At 34.1% G+C, this 23,358-nt stretch overlaps 1 protein-coding gene across 1 annotated transcript in view; it reads left to right on the top strand.

Annotated features, from left to right (window-relative positions):
* LOC123666824 overlaps positions 1 to 22,843 on the top strand; it is a 104,225-nt gene extending 81,382 nt beyond the window's left edge. Inside the window, exon 2 of the mRNA XM_045600851.1 lies at positions 21,215 to 22,843. Within this exon, the coding sequence (XP_045456807.1) occupies positions 21,215 to 22,644 (1,430 nt within the window). The 3' untranslated portion in view covers positions 22,645 to 22,843. The remainder of the gene's footprint in view (positions 1 to 21,214) is intronic.
* The last annotated feature ends 515 nt before the right edge of the window (positions 22,844 to 23,358 follow it).

Consider the following 23,358-nt stretch of genomic DNA (forward strand, 5'->3'; position numbering starts at 1 on the left):
CGAGGTTGCTTTGGGATACGGTTGGAATCGCGTTCGCAATGGTGTTGTAGACGTCTATAAGCTACGATAAAAAAAAGTGTTATTATGAATCTGTTAACCGTCAAACTGTCAAATAGTGCAAAATTTTATACTAGTTATGGTAAATTTGTTCTTCAGATCTTGTCAGTTTTCGGGGTTTTCAAAATTATAAAGCAAATCATGCATCTTAGTGTTAAATAATCACCTAGTGAAGAAATCTGATGATACGATAATTATGCGGTACGGTTGCGTCCGACTCGCCATAACTTGCCATAAGTCCATGCCATATTGAATATAGTGATGACTAATATAGCATTAATACCATCTTAGTATGCAAATAAATGTTTTATAGGAGTATATTTTCTTCATTAGTTACTTAGTTAACATTTTGTTGCATTTAATACAAAAAAAAAATACGCAAAGCCCTACTGTCAACGGCCCCAGTAGGATAAGAATCCTGTATTAGGCGTCCGAAAACACACACACACAGAAACAATCGCGACTAAAAAAAAATAAAAAATAAAAATGTTCTATTTTTAAATTATCGTTCGAATCGTCACTTTGCCAATTATGTGCTCGTATCAATAGTGTTAAGCTACCAATGAGTCTGGATGTAGATTCCGTTGGGATTTTTAAGGAATTCAACAGTTACTGCTTTAAAAGTTATGTAATGTTTTATCATTATAAATTCAATCATATCCTCATAAAAGGTGCTATCGAAGAAGAAGATATAGAACAATATAATAAGTATTTTGACTATTATAGACTTTTTAACATTAAATTTAAATTAACTTATTACATACTAGCGACCCGGCCCGGCTTCACACGTGTGCAATGCTGATACTAAACAATATCTTCAACAAAAGATACGTTAGAAACCTCTAAAATTATCAGTGGTTCTCTACCACATTATGCATGTATTATACATATAAACCTTTCTCTTGAATCACTTATCTATTTAAAATAACTCCATCAAAATCCGTTGCGTAGTTTTAAAGATCTAAGCATACATAGGGACAAACAGCTGGGGTTGACTTTGTTTTGTACTATGTAGTGATATAAATTACGTATATTAATAAGTTGACATATATCAATAAAGTTTTTAAACGAAATCTCAACTTCATTACTTTCATATGTAATAATATAGCCTTTCGTTAATGGACATCACTCAATATCATACGCATATTCATTCGTGGTGTCGACGCGTGGATATCGCCATGTTGACAATGAAAACAAATCTTCACATTATGTTAAACACGTTCTTCGTCTAATGGAATGACATTCCATACTTGCGAACGATACAAATGAGAATAAGTTGCTTTGCTTTTAAAAGATATAGCTCACGCCCGCGGTTTCACGTGTTTTATTTCGTATTCCGTGGGAATGTTGAGGTTAAAAGTGGCATATTTGTTAGCATGGATCTCCAACTATCTGAGTATCAAGTTTCATTAGAAATAAAATTACAAACTATCACTATTTATAATAATATTTAGGATGTGATAGGGTTTTAAAAAAAAAATCGTAGTTATAATAAAATTTAAGGATTTGTACCTACTCGCTACGAATATTTATCTTGTTTTAGTTTTCAAATTAAATGATCTTTATTTTTTAGGTGCTCCAGTATTTAAATCGATAAGTTCATTTTTTTAACTGACTTCAAAAAAGGAGGAGGTTACTCAATTCGACCGTATATATATATATATATTTATCTATGTTCGGGGATAACTTCGTCGTTTATGAACCGATTTTGATAATTCTTTTTTTGTTGGAAAGGAGATATCCCAAGTACAATTATGGTACTGTATAGTATGGTATGGTATGGTAAGGTACCATTATATGAAAACCAGGATCTGAAGTTGGGATCCCAGAGAAATCGAGGGAAACCCTTGAAAATCGTAGTGACGACCAGTGCGCTTGTTAATTTTTTTCGTCTACCTATGTTTGCATTACTTGTTGATGTAATTGAAGTCGATTTTTTTCATTTGCAAGCGAACACAATTATTTTTATTCTAATTTATTCCATTTATTTGATTATAATTTTATTTAGTTTAATAAAAATATATACTACTTAAAAAGTATTATTATTAAAACCCTAAGGCAAACAGTTTCTTATCAAAGCTTTACGGATCATCGATCTTATGAATAGATGCGAGAAAAAATTAAATGGTATAATTTTGTTAGTTTTGAACACGAATGAACCCGTGGGCAGCAGCTAGTAACCGCATTAAATGTTATGTAAATGTCACCTGTGGGTGTAGCGATCTCCGTGGGTTTTGGTATGCAGTTTTGACGGTCAGATATATATTAGTAAACAATTATTTAAATTATACAATCAAAATATCAATAAAAACAGGCCAATCAATACAGTGCAAAATTTGAGGGACCTTTAAGTAAAGAAAGGTTTGCATACAATTTACTCTAGAACCCCGACCCCCCGAATTGAACCGCCACGGAAAACTTTGTCTTTCAGAAGTAGGGTTATAGCACACATTTTTTTAGTGAGTGAAGTTTAAAGAGAAAAAGAGACAAAAAGAAAAAAAGAGACAGCTACGATTTTCTCAATTCGTTTTTAATTATAATAAATAGTCATTGAAGCTCTGTTCGGTTACATTACAAAGTTTTAATTACTAAAAGTAGGTTGTATTTGTGAAGACACGCTCTCAAACTACTCCTATCGCCATTATCTCGAACTGAAAGGAACAGTCTAGAACAATAGCTTTCAATCTGACTTAAAATGGATTCTTCATTTGAAAAGGTGTCGTTTCGGACCTTTGAGGTCTTTTATAACGACGTGAACTGTATTAATGTGCAAAGTATATCAATAATTTGTATTTTAATTAGGATTAACTAACTAAATTGTATTCCTAGCTTTACTCCCAAGAAACTATAAGTAATATATATGACATTTTTATTTGACTTACCAAAGAGTTTTGACATTATTTAATAATCTTAATAAGTATCAATTGTATCAGCTGGTATTTGTAATAAGAACTACTGTGAAAAACCTCATTTACGTGTATTCGTTTATTTAAAAAAAATTGTGGCATACATTTGTATTGGTTATACAGATGTTTGTCTAGGCGTTTGTGCTTGTGTATTGTGTGTGTGTTTCCGAACTCAAGACATATGAGTTAATTCTAATGGGGACTGTCCAATGGGAAGCTTTTATTTATTTATATAACATAAAAAACAAGATTTAATTATTTTAATAAATCGTTAATCTACTAAAATTATAAATGCGAAAGTTTCTGAGGATGGATGTATGTGTGTATGTCTGTTTCTCTTTCACGCAAAATCAACTGCACTGGTTTGAATGAAATTTACTTTCTATCCCGACATTCCCACGGGATTGGATATAACGCGGGTGAAACTGCGTGACGCATATACAATATATATATTTTAAACTATAATATATAAAGTTTAAAATACTATCAGTCAACGACCACATAATGTATTATGTGTTAGTATTAAAACGAACATGGGAAATACTTGAACAATGCCTAACGGAATGAGTTACTTTTCGTTCTTAGAACTCAAGCCAATGAAAACATTAGTAAACACAAAAAAAAACATTTTTAATAAATTTTTTCTTAATGATGTCAATGAACTTCCTATTCCTGTAATTTAATGTTGTGGGGACACGAAAGAGGTATTTGATTTAAAAAAACATCTAAGATTCAATGAGTGCTTTTTGAGTTATCTTTGATAACGCATTTGATAATTTGACTATTTCTTCGTCTACCTACGTTGTATTACTTGTCCATGTAATTTTCGTCTGGTTTTTTTTTTTGCGAGCAAAGACAATTATTTTAAGATGTGATCAACATACTTTCCGACTGCTCAAAGTAAACGTCTCTTTTCTGGGTGGATTTTATTGTACATGCGAATACTAATTTGCATATATAACAAATCACTTCAGCCTATCGCAGTCCACTGCTGGACCTAGGCCTCCCCAAGTTTGCGCCACACATCCCGGTCTTCCGCAATCCTCATCCAGCCTACACCGGCAATCTTACGTAGATCGTCGGTCCAACGGGGCGGAGGACGTCCCACACTGCGTTTGCCAAGACGCGGTCTCCACTCTAGGACCCGTCTACTCCAACGGCCATCGGTCCTGCGACACAGATGACCAGCCCACTGCCACTTCAACTTGCTAATTCTGTGGGCTATGTCGATTACATTCGTTCTCTCGCGGATAGTCTCATTTCTAATCCTGTCTTTGAGAGAGATCCCAAGCATAGCCCGTTCCATTGCACGTTGAGCGATTTTAAACTTGTAGACCAGTCCCTTCGTCAGTGTCCACGTCTCGGCTCCGTATGGTAACACAGGCAGGACGCATTGCTCGAAAACTCTTGTCTTCAAGCATTGCGGAATCTTCGAAGTGAAGACTCGACGGAGTCTATATATAACAAATGCCTACAAACAATTTTGCAATTATCTCAACATAAATTTAAAGTTTTTATTAAAAATAAATTAATAGATGAAGCGTATTATTCAGTCCAGAAATACATAGTTGATAAAGATGTGTGGACTTAGTGAGACTGTATTTCATGAAAGATATTACTTATTTTGTACTAAAAAACTCGGCACACATTCGGAATTTAGGTTCCGCAGAATTGTGCTTTTGAAGCCTATTTGATTAAAGTTGTTTTTGATTTCGATTTTGAATATAAGACTAAATCTTGAAATAGTCGCGTTTAGGATTCACTTCGTCAAGCGCAGTTCATCGATTCAGTCAGACTAGATATTATCTACTGATGACGGCTTTGCCCCTGCTTTACGTCAAGAATGAAATGTCAACATATTGTGAATTGATTGACCACACTTTGGAGTGACCAAAACAAACTTGCTGTGATACAGTGAGTTGGTACCTAAACGTTGATGTTTAAAACAATGTTTTTCTTTTTGATTTCATTCATAATTAAACAGATTTATGATTAACAATTGCATCTAAATTTGGTTCTCTTTGTGATGAAATACAGTAAAAAGCCACTACTAAAACCATCTACTCTCGCAAACATATTACATGTAAAGTTGACATCGAATGAGGAAAAGAGGTGATGTTTTGTGGAGAAACGAGTTAATTGTGTGAAATTATTACGATTTGTTATTTATTTTCTATTGTTTTTTGTTTTAATATTAGTTGTAATATTTTCATTTAACGTGATTTTTGTATAATTTAATAATATATCACGTCATAAAGCAATAATAAATAAATAATTATATTATATTTAAATGATTCTTGGTAAATTTACGGTACAGCGTCACGAAAAACCGCAAAATGGTTGTGAACTTTTTAATTTATATTTACATTGTTTAAAAATTTCACATTTTTAATATTTAAGTATGCACGATTCAATATTGTTTACTTTCAAAGTCTGAATAAGTTAGTTGTAAAATATGACAGGACATCAGTCAAGTGATGGTTATGTCAAAAAAGTCTGTTACTTGTAAAAGTGCTTTCAATAACGGGATAATTTGACCTGAGATAGGTTCCATGGGTTATGTGTGAAGTCGGTTTACGGACGATAGTTGTATGTGATAACATCATAAAGAAACATTGATGAAAAGTTACTTTTACGAATTGAATGGAATTCTGAATTATTTCGAACTGCTAGTTCTGACGTCACGCAAGAAGAGATATAAATGTGGCACGAGCCTACGATTGGACCGATCGTGCCTCTGTCGCTTGTTCCACGCTCTCGCTTACACGCTCAAGCTCAGGCGGAACGTGACACATTTTCGTGCACGCAGCCGGTGTTCATCGATTTATAAGACGTTATCACGTCAAAATTAATCAATTCTAGTAGGTTTTGAAACCACTTTTACGTTGACATTCTATAAATTATAAATTTAATTGTTTTAATGAACAAAATATAGTTAGCACGTAAAGCCACACTCAATTCACTCTCAAGCTTCACGTATATATATAATAAAAAATACATTCCATGTATTTTGAATAAATCCTGACTTATATTGTTACTCAACTGAGGTAGCGCACAGCAGGAATTTCCTGCTCAAAATATGGAGAAGCCCGACTGGGGTAGTACCTCGACCTTACAGAAGACCACAGCTAAGTAATACTGTTTTCAAGCAGTATTGTGTTCCTGTTGGTTAGTAAGGTGACTAGAGCTCCTGGGGGGGTTTGGGTATAGGGTCGGCAACGTGCTTGCGATGCTTCTGGTGTTGCAGGCGTCTACAAAATAAAATAAAAAATAAAAAAAGCCTTTTATTCCATGCATTTACAGAATATTTAACAAAACTTAATTCAAAAATTACATGCTTGATTATTATTTGATTATTATTATTATTATTAGTGTTTTTTTTACTATTACAGAATATAAATCAAAAACAAAAAAATTAACAATATATAAAAAAGATTCAGTTGTATGTATCTTATAGAAAAATGGAATAATCAAATATATTATAATATAGGTAAATTATTAATATTCAAGCTATTTTTATTATTATTCAAGTTATTATTCTATTTATTATTTTAGTTTATTCCTATTATTATTTTAATTAATTCTTTTCATTATTATCATTATTATTATTCTAATTTATTATTTTAATTTTTACATGCATGGACCCCTCTCAGGTGAAGGCCTCCTCCAAAGATTTCCATTTGTCTCTGTCTCTGGCAACATAAATCCAGTGCGGTCCAGCGATTTTTTTAATGTCGTCCTCCCAGCGTGTGTACGGTCTACCTACTCGCCGCTTGTCCTGTGGACCGTCCCATGTAGTTATTTTAGATGTCCATCTCTTGTCGTTAAGTCGCGCTACGTGGCCAGCTCACTTGAATTTCAATCTTTGAGCATATTTGACCGCATCAACGGTTTTGGTTAAGCTTCTTATCCTTGTATGACGGATTCTGTGAGATTTTCTTATATTCAGCATGCTTCGTTCCATTCCCCTCTGGCACGTTATTAATTTATTCTTGATGTTATTCGTAAATTTCCATGTCTGGCAAGCATATGTAAGACATGGTAAAATGCAAGGGTCCATCATTTTTCTTTTCACTTCTATTGGCATGTTACTTTTCATTACTTCTCTGTAACTCCAGAACTTATTCCAGGTAATTCTTGTTCTGCGCTCTACCTCTAGTTCGTTGCTATTGTTGGCCATTGTTATTTGTTTCCCCAAGTAGATATATTGTTCCACGTACCGCAAAGGTTTATCTTCTAGTGAGATGATTCTTTTAAAACTGTTTGTCATGGTGTTTGTCTTTGTCAGGTTTATTTCTAATCCAGCTTGTCTGCTAGCTTTGTGTAATGACTGCATCATTAGCTCTAAGTTGCCGCCGGTTTCAGATAGTAGTACCAAGTCATCCGCGAACCTTAAGTGATTCAGGTATTCTCCTTTGATATACAAGCCGTACTTTTTCCAGTCCAATTGTTTTATAACAGATTCTAATACAGAAATAAATAGTTTTTTAGATAGCGGGTCCCCTTGTCTTACTCCTCTATTGATGCTGAAATCGGGGCCAGTTGAATCCAGTTTGATTTTACTGACGTTGTTGCTGTATATATTTCTTATTACTTGTATGTACTTTTTTTCTACTCCTTGTTTACTTAGTGCTTCCAATATACTTGTGTGTGAAATTGTGTCAAAAGTTTTCTGGTAATCTATGAAGGCTATGTAGAGCGGTCTTCGTTTCTCTTGGTATTTTTCAATAATAAGTTCCAGAGTGTGTATGTGGTCTATGGTTGAATATCCCTTCCGAAAGCCAGCTTATTCTTTGGGCTGTCCCTTTTCTAAAGTTTCAGATATTCTTCTATTAATTATAGAGGAGAAGAGTTTGTAAACAGTTGGTAGAAGGCTTATTGGCCTATAATTGGCGATGTCATTGGGGTTTCCTTTTTTATAGAGCAAGATTATGGTGGATTCCGACCATGCAGGCGTCTATAAGCTACGGTAATCTCTTACCATCAGGTTAGCCGTACGCTTGTTTGCCGAACTAGTAATATAAAAAAAAATACTTTGATATGGATTTATTTGTAGATAGTCGATTGTAGTCGCTCTCGATTTACAGATTATTTTGAAACTTTTGTTTTTTCTTTACGTATAAGCATTTTGTTTTTTTTTTTTTGTTTTTTTTTTTTAAGTATGTAGAATATATTTTTTCTTTGCTTTAAATGTTTATACCATGCTGTGACAAGTTGTAAAAGAAGCAGCACTCATCGAAATATTGTAAAACACGTTTGTAAATCACATTTATCAGTGTACGTTTTGTAAGTTGTCCTAAATAAAATAAATAAATAAATGTACTTATATTATATAGCATCACGTAATTTCGAATTAACGGTTTTTTACAACGTATTTAAAGAACAATGCCATCAAGTGTTTATTATTCTGTGGCGATAACGCAGACCTTTTTCGTAATATATTTTTGAATTAACACATTTATACACGTTCTTGACCTCATTAAATAACTCGTTTAAAACTCCTTGTTTTATTGATCGATAATTTATTTCAACTATCATTATGTGGTTTCGTTCGTCTTTGATAATGTTAGAGTACCATTCATGTAATATATATTGAACCCGCTCTGGTGTAGTGGTGGGTCTAGGCGCCTAAACACCGACGGTTGCGGGGTTGAATTCCCGCTCGGGATGGATGTTTGTAATTGTACAAATATTTGTGTCCGGTTTGAATGTGTGTCCTTGTAGACCTTACAATTGTGCCTCAGAGAGCACGTTAAGCTGTCGGTCACGGTTATTATCATAAATTCGCTTCAGCCTGTAATATCCCACTACTCGGCGTAGGTCTCTTTCCCCATGTAGGAGAAGGATCAGAGCTTAATTCACCACGCTGCTCCAATTCGGGTTCGCGGATATATTCCCTAATGTGTGCATGATAACAACCGGTACCGACGGCTTAACGTGCTCTCCTAGGCACGGTTATCGTAAATAGCTGGATAGCAATCGTTACACATAGTAGGGAATATACCCGCCAACTCACAGTGGAGCAGCGTAGTGTATTAAGCTTCGATCCTTCTCCTACGTGGAGAAATAAGCTTATGCCCAGCAGTGGGATGTTACAGACTGAATAAATTCAAAAAATATTAAAGATACGGTTAGATCTATACATTATCTTACTGATGTAGGCTAGTAGCGGCGTTTTTATAGCCTATAGGCTTAATTAGACCTTCTAGAAATAATAAATATATTGTATCGTATCCAGCTTTAAAGTATGACATAATTGATATGTATTTATTTATTTTTTTCTCAAGCTTAATTACGAGTCTCGTAAATCAGTAAATATTATCTCAAATTCTCTCAAAAACAATTAATATTCTAAAACGTAGTTACGTAAAGTAAACTGTGTGTATTTGAAGTAAAAGTTATTTGCATCGAAATAAAAGGTAATTATATCACGAGTGACATAGATTGTGACGTCATTACCTATAATACTTACATATTTACGAAAAAAAAAATCAAAGGAAAAAACGTGGATAACTTAAGCCTATGAAGGCCATGTCATAAGACTTTATTTAGGATGTATGTTTTAGTACCACGACCTTACAAAAAATAACGGCTATATAATACTGTTTTCAAGCAGTTTTGTGTTCCTGTGGTGAATAAAATGACCAGAGCTCCTGGGGGGAGTTGGGGATACAGTCGGCAACGCACTTGCGATGCTTCCGGTTTTGCAGACGTCTGTAAGCTACAGTTATCGCTTACCATCAGGCGAGCTGTTCGCTTGTTTGCCGACCTAGTTATATAAAAATAATTAAGCATTTGGTATTACCCTTGTAAGGTTGTAGAATTGTCGCTTTGTAAGATGACCTCTAACGTTATCAGTATTAGTCCCGCGTGTGTCATAGCGTGAACTTTTATCGCCGACAACCTTCCTCTATAAATAGACTATCTAGAATATATATCAGGTACCTTAATTCCAGAGATAAATCGAAATAACAAAATCCAATATTGTTTATATAAAAGAGCCGCGCGGTGAAAGCGTCACCCACTTCCACACATGCGCGCGCGCCGGTTGAACGGCCCTAATGTTAAGCTGGATTTCCTTACAAGTATAGCGATATAGCGCGATATGAAGACACACATTTTTTAATAAACAAATTCCTTAGAAATGTAATAGGAACTTGAGATTTCCTTCGTATATGTTTTATTCCCTGGTGTAGTGATGTTTGTGGTTACATGGCTCCGGTGTAGTGGTACGTGCACCGTGTGGACCGATGATTTCGTGTTCGATTCCCGCTCGCTACAACTTTGTATTTTCGATCTGGTTATCGGCCCTTTAAGCCCACCTTGCCTCGGAGAGCACGTTAAGTCGTCGGTCCCGGTTATCATGTACACCTGACAGCGATCGTTACTCATAGTAGAGAAGATATCCGCCAACCCGCATTGGAGCAGCGTGGTGGATTAAGCTCTGATCCTTCTCCTAGGCGGGGAAAGAGGCCCATGCCCAGTAGTGGGATATTATAAGCTGAAGCGTTAAACACCCATTTAGCCACAATCTCTGAGTTCAAGGCCTATATATTAATAGGAAATATAACGTTGGTTGAAAAGTTATAAGTTTTTCCAATTCTACCTCGCGAATCTACCTCGCATGTGCTAGTTAGTTCATACTTTGTAATGTACCTACATTCAACAACAACTAATTTACGAGTTAAACATATACAAACAAACATAGAAAGTCGTCCATGTTTATTGTTAAGCTACAACTTGCTAAGACATAATATGTTAAGTGGATAGTTAGCCTAAAATCCGGCCTAATTATCAACTAGTTCGACTCCAGATATCGCTGCCTTCCCAAGTTGGTTTAAATACTTGTCACTACATGTTAGGACTTGTTCATATGAGTTGCGCTAGCGCATAGTTAGGTAGGCAGCTTTAGAATATATTTTGAAATTTTTTAAATCAATACAAAAAAATATTATATTTGACCAAAAAGGAGAACTTAAATACATCAATCATCGATTATTATTTATTTATTTATTTAAATATTTTTATACAATTAATATTTTATAATTTAAAATGAAAACTTCAAAATAAATAAACGTTAAAACACAAATATAATATAAATGCACCTTAAATCTCTTAATTACTTCAAATATATTATAAACTGAATATAATTATTTAATTTAAAACAAAACTAAAATAAACAAAAAACCGGAAATAAGTCCCAGTGGTAGATCAGTTGTTGATCCCTCGCTTCATAATAGTTCTTTTTACGTATAATAATAATAATACTAATAATATTCTTTATTGCATACCATTAAAAGATACAAACAAAAATAGTACAATTAGAGGAAGATGTACAAAGGCGGTCTTATCGTTAAGAGAGCGATTTCTTCCAGATCTTTGGGTATAGGACAGCGCATAGAAATCGGTTACGAAGTATACTAGCTGTGCCCCGCGGCTTCACGTGTTAATTTGGAAAAAACTACATATAGCCTACCTAGGTAAATAGGCTATCAAATATAAAAAGATTTTTTTTAATTCGAATAAGTAGTTTCTGAGATTAGCTCGCTTAAACAAACAAATAGCTTATAATATTAGTATGGAATTTAAGTGAGGTAGGGCACAGTAGGATTTATCCTGCTTAAAATATGGAGCAGCCCGACTGGGAAAATAGCTTGACAATACAGAAGATCACAGCTAAATAATACTGATTTCAAGCACTATTGTGTTCCTGGTCTGAATAAGGTGACCAGAGCTCCTTGGGGTTTGCTTACGAACAGTTAAATTTCAAAATATTGTATGTTAGCTGTGTGGTTACGGAACTGAAGAATTTAGCCACCCTCTCTCTTCCCGTGGGTGTCGTAAGAGGCGACTAAGATGCAACAAAGTTCCACAACGAAATAAATACGCCGAAGACGGGCAGCGGCGTCTTTGGTGCAAACAAGCCAGCCCTGACTATTGGCAAAACACATCACGCCATTTTTAGCGCGAACTTGTGGATGCCTATGTCCAGCAGTGGACTGCGATAGGCTGAAGTGAGTAGGTTCTTAATTTTAATATTTGTAAGTAAGGTAAATGTTTGTATACAACCATCAAGCCACACACGTGAGAAATTTCTCTAAAGTACGTATAAAACCTACACTAGAACTCTAGGAAGCTTTTAGTTCTTAACAGGCTTCTTTTATTACCGACGGAGTTAAGTTACTAATATTGAAGAAAAAAGAAAGTGGGTATACAGGTATATGTAATCGTTATAACAAAATATTTAATTAAACTAAAAAATATGTTAATTTTGAATTACGAAATATGTTGGTAATAACTTAATTTATTTATAAATTCATTGTTTAAATTAAAGACAAAAAAAGTCGAAATTTTAATTACATCGGGAAGTAAAAATTAACCTAAATAATTTCATTGAGTATAATAAATTATGTATTTATATATTAAAATAAAGAAAGGTAAAAAATGTAAGTACGAGAAATATGATGAAGCAGTGAAATAAAACAATAACGTACACATTACCAGATTCGAATGTTGAATATAATAATTATTAAATAATTAAAAGTATATTTCTTATTTTAACCGACTTAAAAATAAGGAATAGTAGGATTTTTATCGATTTTTTTTTTGTTTGAGAGCTATCGTAAACAAGCGTACGGCTGACCTCTTATTGTTCACTCTGTACAGATTGCAGTATTTGTATTACACTTTGCAATGCAGAGTCGTGGTCAAGGGTCGATGAACTCCGTCAAAATCGACTTAGCGGTGAAAGTGAAATCACAGCAGCTGACCATTGTTGTTCTCGTAATCGTCTAATACACAATCGTTGTTGCGTTCGATTCATTTTATACCAGACTCGTTTCACTCGAATATAACTTATTAGATGAGTTGGTATTTTTGATAAAGTAATTTCCTTTTTTTTAAAAAAATGTCAAAATAAGAAAGTTCTATGGTAGTTAGAGCCTATGTAATTTTTAATTGTTTTTTTATATAACTAGTTCAGCAAACAAGCGTACGGTTAACCTGATGGTAAGCGATTACAGTAGCTTATAGACGTCTGCAACACCTGAAGCATCGTAAGCGCGTGGCCGGCCTTATCCCTAATCCCACCCAGGAGTTCTGATCACCTTACTTACTAACACAAACACAACACTGCTTAAAATAGTTTTATTTAGCTGTGATTCTTTAAGGTCGAGTTACTCCCCAGTCGGGCTGCTCCATATTTTGAGCAGGTAATTTCCTGCTGTGCCCTACCACAGTTACCTGTTCAGTAATATCTTCTTTATTAATATCACTAAAATGTTTTTATTATCCTATGATACGTAATATACGTCTATACGTAATACGCCAACGGGCTGATCCTGCATCTGTTGTTAACTTAGCGAAATTCAAGGAGCTCTGGCCACCTTACTCACCACAGGAGCACAACACTGCTTGAACGCAGTGCTATTTAACTGTAATCTCTCTGTCATGTGTATCTGTGGTCATTCTCTTTTCGTCAGCGTGAACATGCTTTGAGATTTATTTTCGTGTTTGACTTTTCAAATCAAAGCTAACTTAAATGTATAACCGATTTGTTTAAATCTTCTCACCAAGGTTTTATAGAAAAGTGTTGTGAGCAACTGATAATGAACTCCGGAACTACGTAGAACTCGTTAGAGTTTAATTACAACTTTATATTGCGATGTCCATAGTTTAATTTTGGTATATATACTCATTCGTGTTCATTGGGTACTTCTTTAAAACATTCTACATTTTATTATTTTTGGCAGTTTTTTTTAATTTTTTTGTTTTTTACGCAACTCGAATAAAATATAGCGCATAATTATATAGTCTATGGTTTTCCTCAATATAATCTATCAATATATTTTTAATATCAAATATTTTATATGATAAAAAAAAACCTAAATATAATGTCAAGGTTAACAAAACGGTTCCGTGTCAAGCTTCCAAATCCATAATAAAAAAAATATAAATAAATCAAAAGTTAATTTTTTATTGTGTTCGATTTTTTTACCAAAGACTTTATATGCAAATCAATCAACAATTTTTAACAAACATATATAATATATTGTTATTTATCTTGACAAGGCATTTTTCGTGGCGACACTCCCTTAGAATTTTAATATTAATCAAATTTTAGTGTAATTTATATTTGTTTATATAATTGATTATTACAAATCCGCCATATTATATTAAAGAGAATAGCATATTCTAATCTGTGTTATATACATATCATATATATGTAATTATCTATGTACATATGTATTTTAAGCGCGTGGACCTGTTACTTTAACTGTGTGAAAATTCTTTGTAAGTTGGTAAGCGAATGTGTCAGTAGAATGTCTGCGAGCTGTCAAAAAGCGAAGCCAATGACCGAGTCGTTACACGAATTATATATCTAAATATTACATGATTTTAATATAGAATTACTTTATATTTAAATTCAGGATTCGTTTTAAAATTTAAAACGCAGTGTTAAATAAAAATGTCATCATTCTTTGATGACATTTTTCTACCTAATCTACCTATTCTTGCACATTTTGAAAGAAGAACACCGACCTGGATATAGAACTTCTAAAACCCTCAATATTGTAGAATTTAGTTTAGAACTAATGAATATTTATTTTAATATTTCATTTAAAAATACCTAATACTTATACTGAAAAAATGTATGGCTCCAAAAACATATCTTGAACACACCAATATGTAGAAAGCTTTAACACTGCTTGATATAAGTAGTAATTTTTAACTGATTTGTGATGACTTGTGAAGGTCGATTATAATCAACAAACGATGTCTAGCTAGATCTGTCCGCGAGAACGAGAGAAAACGATTACGCAACGAGATATGATGTAACCTCACTCTAACTAGAATGATCTTAATGACGAGTGATATTAGGATAATCCTATAAATAATTATAATATGTATAAATATTTTTGTTAATATATTTATAAATCTTTTTTAACCATGTATTAGCAAACTGACCAATACGTATTCACTTATTTGATTTTAAAAATATGTAATAAATTAATTTAACCAAGAAAGAATAGTTTTTATAACTGTATTAATGACATTTGACAAATCGTCAAATGTCAACCTTAACGGCAATAGCTATAATATATACGCATGTATTGCAACTCGAATGGATCTAATATGTAATTATATTAATAAATCTGAATGTTATTAAGATTTCTTAACATCAATTTTAGCATGGCAACAGAATTATTTGAACATGGTACAATTTTTTCCGAAAATAAGTGTTATTTTAATGACACATTTTTTTCATTGATTACAAATAGAAATATTTGGAAAATCCAAAAGTGTACGCCTCCACGCCCAGTAGCTTGTTAAGGAACTGATGATCGACCGTACAACGATTATAAGTTCGATTAGTTTCTTTGTTTCTTGCTGATAATCACAAATGGCTGTGATTCTAAATTATTATGATAGAAACGTTAGAATATTTAAAGTAAATAATTTAAGAATTTTTCAGACTTCAATGGGCTTCTTAGTTAATTGATTCCTGACAAAAAAAAAACAGCTAATTTTGTCAAGCGGCGCTCGCGTTATTTTGCTATCATCCGTACATCAAATTCCTATCAATCTTTTTTCATATAATAGTATTGAAAAAAGAATTCAAAATATTATGTGTATTATCTATAAAAGTGTGTATTTTATAGCAAATTAATGCATTGTTATAAAAATATAGAGGTTTAAGTGTAAGCGCTTCTCGTATTTTTCATTTTGTGAGAGAAAAGTACAGCCGGAGTCGTGCAACATAATATAAGTTGTGGCCGCAAATTAACTTTTCAACTAAGAAATAATCCAAATTAATTTAAAAATATTTACATACATAATTCTAATCTTCTCAGTGATTTTGTTGTACATTTAATGAATTTATTAAATTAATATTTAGATTAAAATTTACTGTGAATGAACTGTTATAAAATTTATACAACACATGTGACCTAAATATTTTTAAGCATTTGAGATTTAACGAATATTATACTTTAAATATATTTAAACGATATCGTCATTTCAATATTTAAATAAGATTTTTTTATTCTAATTTTATTTTCTAGATCACTTTTTCTCAAACGTTACAAGATAAAATAATTTTTTACACTCAATAACCGTCAGATTTCAATCCTGTGTCAAGGATCCGAAGACACATAAGATAGGTATAGACATACAAGCACAAACGACAATAGTCTGTATGGCCAATACAAACGTACAAATTGTTCGGGTTTCGAACCCGATCAGAAAATTATTGTATCACGTACTGCGCCAACACGGCATTTATTTATAATTTTAATAATATTATAAAACAATTGTTCTTACCGAATATATGGTAGCAATACCTACCACTACTAAAAAAGTCTGTGCATATAAAGGAAATAGGAACATAAAATAGGAATAGGAATATAAAGGAAAAAGGAACGATAGAGATACTCACAGGCACTAGTTTCGTCATAAGAATGAGTTTCTCTGTAACGTACGCTGCATACTTTAAAAACTAATGATAAAGTAACAAAACAAAGGCACTAGCGATTCCATGGACCTAACATTTATTAAAAAAAATAATACTCATTAATAATAGTTTATAACATGGTCACCCTAAAATGTACATGTGTGCGTGAGTAATTTCGTTATGCAATATAAAGACACGTGTGTGCCGGAAATATTTTTTTTGTCCGTAAATCGCTCGCGAATGAATTATTTCTCGAAATTTCTGACAGTCTGAACTTATCCTGATGACAATCACAACTCATACATCATCATAGTAGTTTATCAATAAATGTCTCATCTTGTTTTATTCCGTATTATGAGATATTTGACAAATCGTGCGACATTTATAATTGTTATGATTTTTTTTTTTAACAAATGACAATATAATCGCTTCAGCCTGTAATATCCCACTGTTGGGCATAGGCCTCTTTTCCCCATCAGGAGAAGGATCAGAGCTTAATCCACCACGCTGCTCCAATGCGGGTTGGCGGATATATTCCCTACTATGAGTAACGATCGCTATCAGTACGTCTACCATGAGTTTCCAGAGACGATACACGTTAGCGAGTGTAGTAGAAAATTTGTATGGCAAGTTGAGCAGCGCCTCTACCGGATACTATTATTACTATATTTGGTACCATAAGTTTTCTCAGGACAGTTAAGTTAACTACACTCGTAAATGTCATTCTAGAGCGCCGATATTTTCATACAATTCGCTACCATGAGTAACATATTTGACAGATGTCACCCTGTTTAACGTTACTATTATAGTTGCGTCACTCACTTGAAAAAATCGTGCGAGAAGTTTATAATTATTAGGTTTATATACTATTTAATTGCATTATATTTGGTAGAACATAGCCCCGTTCCTAAAACACAATTTACGATATAACAATATTATTTTCTATATTCAATTTACGAAATAACATAATAATATAATACAAATTATACAATTTATTTATAAAATTATGATCACGATTTACGTTAATAAAGAAAGAGATAAATAACCATAACACTTAAATAAACACTTACTTTTTAACCGACTTCCAAAAAAGGAGGAGGTTCTCAATTCGACTGTATTTTTTTTTTTTTTTATGTATGTTACATCAGAACTTTTGACCAGGTAGACTGATTTCGACAAATTTTGTTTTAATCGAAAGGTGGTGTGTGCCGATTGGTCCCATTTAAATTTATTTGAGATCTAACAACTACTTTTCGAATTATATCTAATAATGCGTTTTTACTTGACGCTTTTTTCGTCGACCTACGTTGTATTATACCGCATAACTTTCTACTGGGTGTACCGATTTTAATAATTCTTTTATTGTTGGGTAAGGGGATATCCCTAGTTTGGTACCATGATAGCACCGATTTTGACGTTTCTTATATAAATTAAAAGCTACTATTCGTCACGTGGTCCCATTCAAATATAATTGAGATTTGATTAGTAATTTGTGAGTTATATCTAATATTGCGTATTTACTTGACGGTTTTTTCGTCACCCTACGTTGTATTATACGTTATATCTTTTTACTGGGTACACTGATTTTGATCTTTTTTGTATAAATCAAAAGCTAATACTTGTCATGTCGTCCGTTTTAAATATGATTGAGATATAATGAGCAATTTTTGAGTAATCTTTGATGACACGTATTTACATGACGATGTTAAGACGACTGTGGTCATGTTCAATACTTTGCCACAACGCCATCTATCAAAATTTAATGAAATTACTTCGTTCACTATCGATCAAATTACAATATTCCACTAGAGTAGAGAGTAGCAGTTTATTCGTTATAAATATATTTGAGCTTTTAATTTTTGAGTTTTCGCTAATACTGGGTATTTACTTGGCTATTTTACGTCGACCAACGTTATATTAATCTCATTACTATTTTACTGGGTGGACCGATATCGATGATTCTTTTTTTAATCGATAGGTGGTGCTTCTCATGTGGTCCCATTTAAATATAATTGAGATTTGACTCGAACTTTTTGAGCTATATCTGATATGGCGTATTTACTTGACTGTTTTTGGAGTTTTCTTCTTAAGAATCGATTTTCATTTAAGGCCCCGGAACGAAAAAATTGAACAGTAAAATCTACTGAACGAATGACCTTGTTAGAGATGGCGTTCAGACGTTTTCTAATAACGCAATTAGGTTCCGATAGATGGCGTTATTGATTCATTTATTTACAATTTGATATAGTAATAATATATTTCTTAGACTAGTAAGCCTTTTTGTGCCTATTTAGTATTTAGACAGTTGATCTGAAGGGGTAAACTCCAGTCGTGCATCGGAGCTGTGTGAAAACATGAACATTACATATTTTTAATAAAAAAGACATAAACCGTAATTCAATATAAATCCGCTTCAACTAAAAAACCCGCCGTAATAAGCGATGTCAGCGCTTCGCGCGAATCGACGACGGGCCTTTTATGAAATTTCTGCCTTCAATCGCTATTTCGCTAACAAAATGTTAGAAATAACAGTAGAACATTATATAATTCTAAAATTTTATAATGTCGCGTTATATGGAATACGAACAAAGTATTACTATTTTTTCGTCGATCTACGTTGTATTACTCTGCGATGTAATTGAAGTCGGTTTTTTTTTCGTTTGCGAGCAAACACAATTATTCATATAATCCACCATGTTCGAACTGGGAAGCATTAGTTCTCATTTTTTATATTTTGTTGTTTTAGAATTATTGTATAACAATTAAACAATATGATTGTTTCACAAGTGTTTGACAACAACTTAAGTTAGACATTTAAACTGACGGAATAAATTGAAAAAATTTAGAAGTTCTTGAGCTCGCATGAATACACTGTAATATGCTGCTTTGCATTTTTGTCGGATTATTTTAAACTTCGTTTAGACCTCACTTCATTCGAAAGTCATCATGTTTACTCTTTCTTTTTTCTATACGGAAGAAAGAGATAAAGATATTAATAACTAATACCAATATAACGGATTTAAAACTATAAGTCTTATCGAGTGCTCGATAGACTCTATAGTGAAATTTAGAAATACTCATAATAGGTATGGTATAGATAACTATTCCTGTTGCGTTTCTACGTTTACTACTGTAGTTATGTCATGTGCGCTTGTAACAAAAACTCATGGTAGACGTACAGGTGTACATGATAACAACCGGGACCAACGGCTTAACGTGCTCTCCGAGGCACGGTGGGGAGACCCACAAGGACTGCACAAACGCCCAGACCACGGCAAACACCTGTATGGCCAATACAAATGTTTGTCATGTGCGGGGATCGAACCCGCAACCGCCAGCACATCGGGTACAATCCATGGCTGTGACCGTTGCGCCAACGCGGCGTCGACTATATATAATAGTACCAAAAAATAAATTAACACATTGAAATAAGGGAACAAGTTTACCAACCATACTGGTAAAGGTGTACCAATATCAAAAAATATTATTTTAGCTCCAAAAGATTTTAATAAGGGTTAAAATCTGTAATATAAAAATAAATTCTTATTTATAGCTTATACAAAAGTAATATTTGAGACAAAATTAATTTAATGTTTGGTGAAAAAAAAAATGATACCTGGACCCTTTTTCCGGCGTCTTAAGCACGAGTTTAGTGGCATTGACCTTGTACTACATCCACGTTCTACTCACACAATGAGGGTGTAAACGATTTGTTACGAAAAACAATATGAAATTATATCAAAATACTTGATTTTATATAAATAAATAATAAATAAAATAAATAAATGAATAAATTTAAAGTGTTCATTAAAAAGAAGTTATTCGCTAAAGCTTATTATTCAATGCAGAATTACATAAACGGTAAAGATGTGTGGACGTAGTGACGGTGTATTTCATGTATATTGCCAAATTTCTTTAAAAACACAGATTATGTTTATTTATTTTTTTTAAAGGGTAACTGCGGAGTTTTTTATAGGGTTTTCTATGCGTTTAAAATATGTGGCGACATCTATCGCGCGAAATACGAACGACTACAAACTACGTAATTAGAGAAAACTGACGTATGCCACATCGCGCTATCAGAGTATTCAAAGTGATTAAGTATATATACAATATCCCGACAACAACCGTCGGGGCGCAGTAGCCCACCAGACACAACACCCGTCTGGTTGCAGGATCCTCCCTTTTCTTCACACTACCAAACATATTTTATTATCATATATCATATGATCGCAAGGATATGGATAAATAAGTTTTGAAAATGAAGTCAAGATAGACAAAACACAATTTGTGTACGGAACGATAAAATAATAAACTCGCTAATGAGATTATTACGCAGGAGATATATCAAAATATTTTCGCTAATTGATCATATTTCATCAATTCGTGTATGAAATTAACTAAGCATTTTTCAAACACGACAACAACCTTGAACGTATCTTTCGATCATTCGCCTTTAATTTATGATGATTGTGTCATATTCGATAACAAACGTCAATAGCCGTCACCAAATATTTGTATGTGTTTGTACATCGAAAGGAGTAAGCTGGTATCGCAGCAGGCGATCGGTTAATGTCAAGAGGTGTTTGCCTCGTGCAATACAAACACAATTGTTTAGATTGATCTAAGATCATTTTGATAGTGACTGATGATATTGATATGCTCGTGAAGGCGTTGGCTTAACCCACGCGGATACTTGGCCTAAATGTTTCGTAAACTAATTTAAACATTAGCATTAAATTATTATACTATTATCATATGTTATATATATTCACGTGTCACCTTTTTGTTGTTTCAGGCGAGAGCTGTATAGAGAAGCCGCTTGCTACATTATGGCGAAACTATCAACAGTCGACGAAGCCCGATGTGGTGATGAAGCTGTCAGTCACCAACTCCGGCCTCAAGGGCTTCACCAAAGAACACGGGCTCACCGAGTACTGGTCCCACCGCATCACCTACTGCGCCAGTCCACCTCACTACCCTAAACTGTTCTGCTGGGTGTATCGTCACGAGGGTAAGAAGCTGAAGCATGAACTGCGCTGTCACGCTGTTCTTTGCACCAAAGAATCCGTATCAAAGAAAATTACTGAGGAGCTACAGATTAAACTGAGGCAGGCTTTAGTCGAGTTCAAGAAGGACAGAATCTCCAAACAGAACGCTAGGCTGAGTCTCGCTAACAGCGTTTACGATAACCCCAGCATGCCTCGCAGAAAGATTTTGCTTAGTGTAGGGGCTATGAACTACAGACCACCTCTAGAAAGGTCGAAGTCAGCTCCCAAACTCGGTGCCATCGAAGAACTCTGTTCTGAGGAAGATGAGGAAGAAGCGGAAATGAACGCAAAGAAGGAATGTCAATTCAAAACGGGTCTCACAACGTCGCAGTCTTTGGACAGACGGCGACAGGAGGTAAAATCTCCACGCAAGCTGTCGTGCCCTGAAGGCGTTATGGACAGAAGCCGATTAGACGCCGATGAAGGTAAAGGACAATCAACAAACGACCTAATCGACTTGCTTGTCAAGGAAAGTAAATTAAAAAAGGAGACGGAATTTCATATTGAAACTAGTCAAAATAGTGAGAAAGAGGAATCGAGATTAATGACATTACAGTCTATCGAGGAGACAATCGAATTAAGCGACGCTGCGATGTGTGAAGGAAGAAAGAATTTAATTTTAACTCAAAGTAACTACCTCGTCACTGATAGCGACGATGGTTCGGTTTCTTCAGGGTGCGAGACGGCGAGCACGGTCACGTCATCCGACGCGGAGCCCTCATCGCTCCCCTCACATTATCCGCAGGACGAGCACAAGGAAACAGATAGTGACGAAGAGAGAATGCCGGTGTTCGAGAGAATGCGTAATTTCGAAAGTGCGTCGATGAGAAATAGGGGCTACACGAACTCCACACATGCTATAAACAACACCAGTGATGGATCGAGCACGGTTACTTCAGACGAAGTAATTCAGGTGCCGATCGGTGAGAGGAACGCTTTTCGTCGACGATCGACTTATCCCCCTCTGAGGGCTGGCCCCGGTATCCTGGATAACTTCGAGGGCAAATTCGACACACTAATCGACAATTTGACAGACGTTGACAGTTTGAATTCGAGCATGGAGACCGAGGTTTTTAAAAACACCGGCGACAACGACAGCGCTTGCAGCGATGAATCTGGTTATTCCGAGCTCCTCGATGGCAAGGAGAGCGTCATAGGCAACACCATCATGGTCTAATACGATGATATGTTCATAGGACACAACAATGCACGGTTTTTCTAATTTTAAAAGTTAGTCTACTTATTATATAATTGTAAATAACAGGGTACCGTATGTACTTTATGATTTATATTAGATGAATTTTAGATTTTTGTATATATTGTAATATAGGATGGAAAATATTATTTTAAGTATAATAGAAAAATGGATTATTGTATTTCTAGTTATTTATCTCGAATGACCGTTTCATCGTGACCGCATTTATGAAATGTTTTAATGTTAAGTTAGGCATAGCTAGGGCAGAATATGGAGCAGCCCGACTGGGGAAGTACATCGACCTTACAGAAGACCACAGCTAAATAATACTGTTTTCAAGCAGTGTTGTGTTCCTGTGATGAGTAAGGTGACGAGAGCTCCTGGGGGGAATTGGGGATAGGGTCGGGAACGTGTTTGCTTCTGGTGTTGCAGACGTCTTTAAGTTACGGTAATCGCTTACCATAAGGTGAGCCGTACGCTTGTTTACCGACCTAGTTGTAAAGAATAAATAAATTATAATGTATCTGTTATACGTTCTAAGATCATTCGGTACTTACACATTCCATTGTTATACACACGTCATTCGAACTCGGGTCATTCGTTTGTCTGTAGTGCGAAAATATTGAAACACAATAAATATTACAAAATATAACTCGTTTTATTTTCCCATGTTAGGACAACCATAAAAAACTTATG

The sequence above is a fragment of the Melitaea cinxia genome, chromosome 2, assembly GCF_905220565.1.
Source record: "Melitaea cinxia chromosome 2, ilMelCinx1.1, whole genome shotgun sequence".
In the NCBI taxonomy this organism is placed as follows: domain Eukaryota; kingdom Metazoa; phylum Arthropoda; class Insecta; order Lepidoptera; family Nymphalidae; genus Melitaea; species Melitaea cinxia.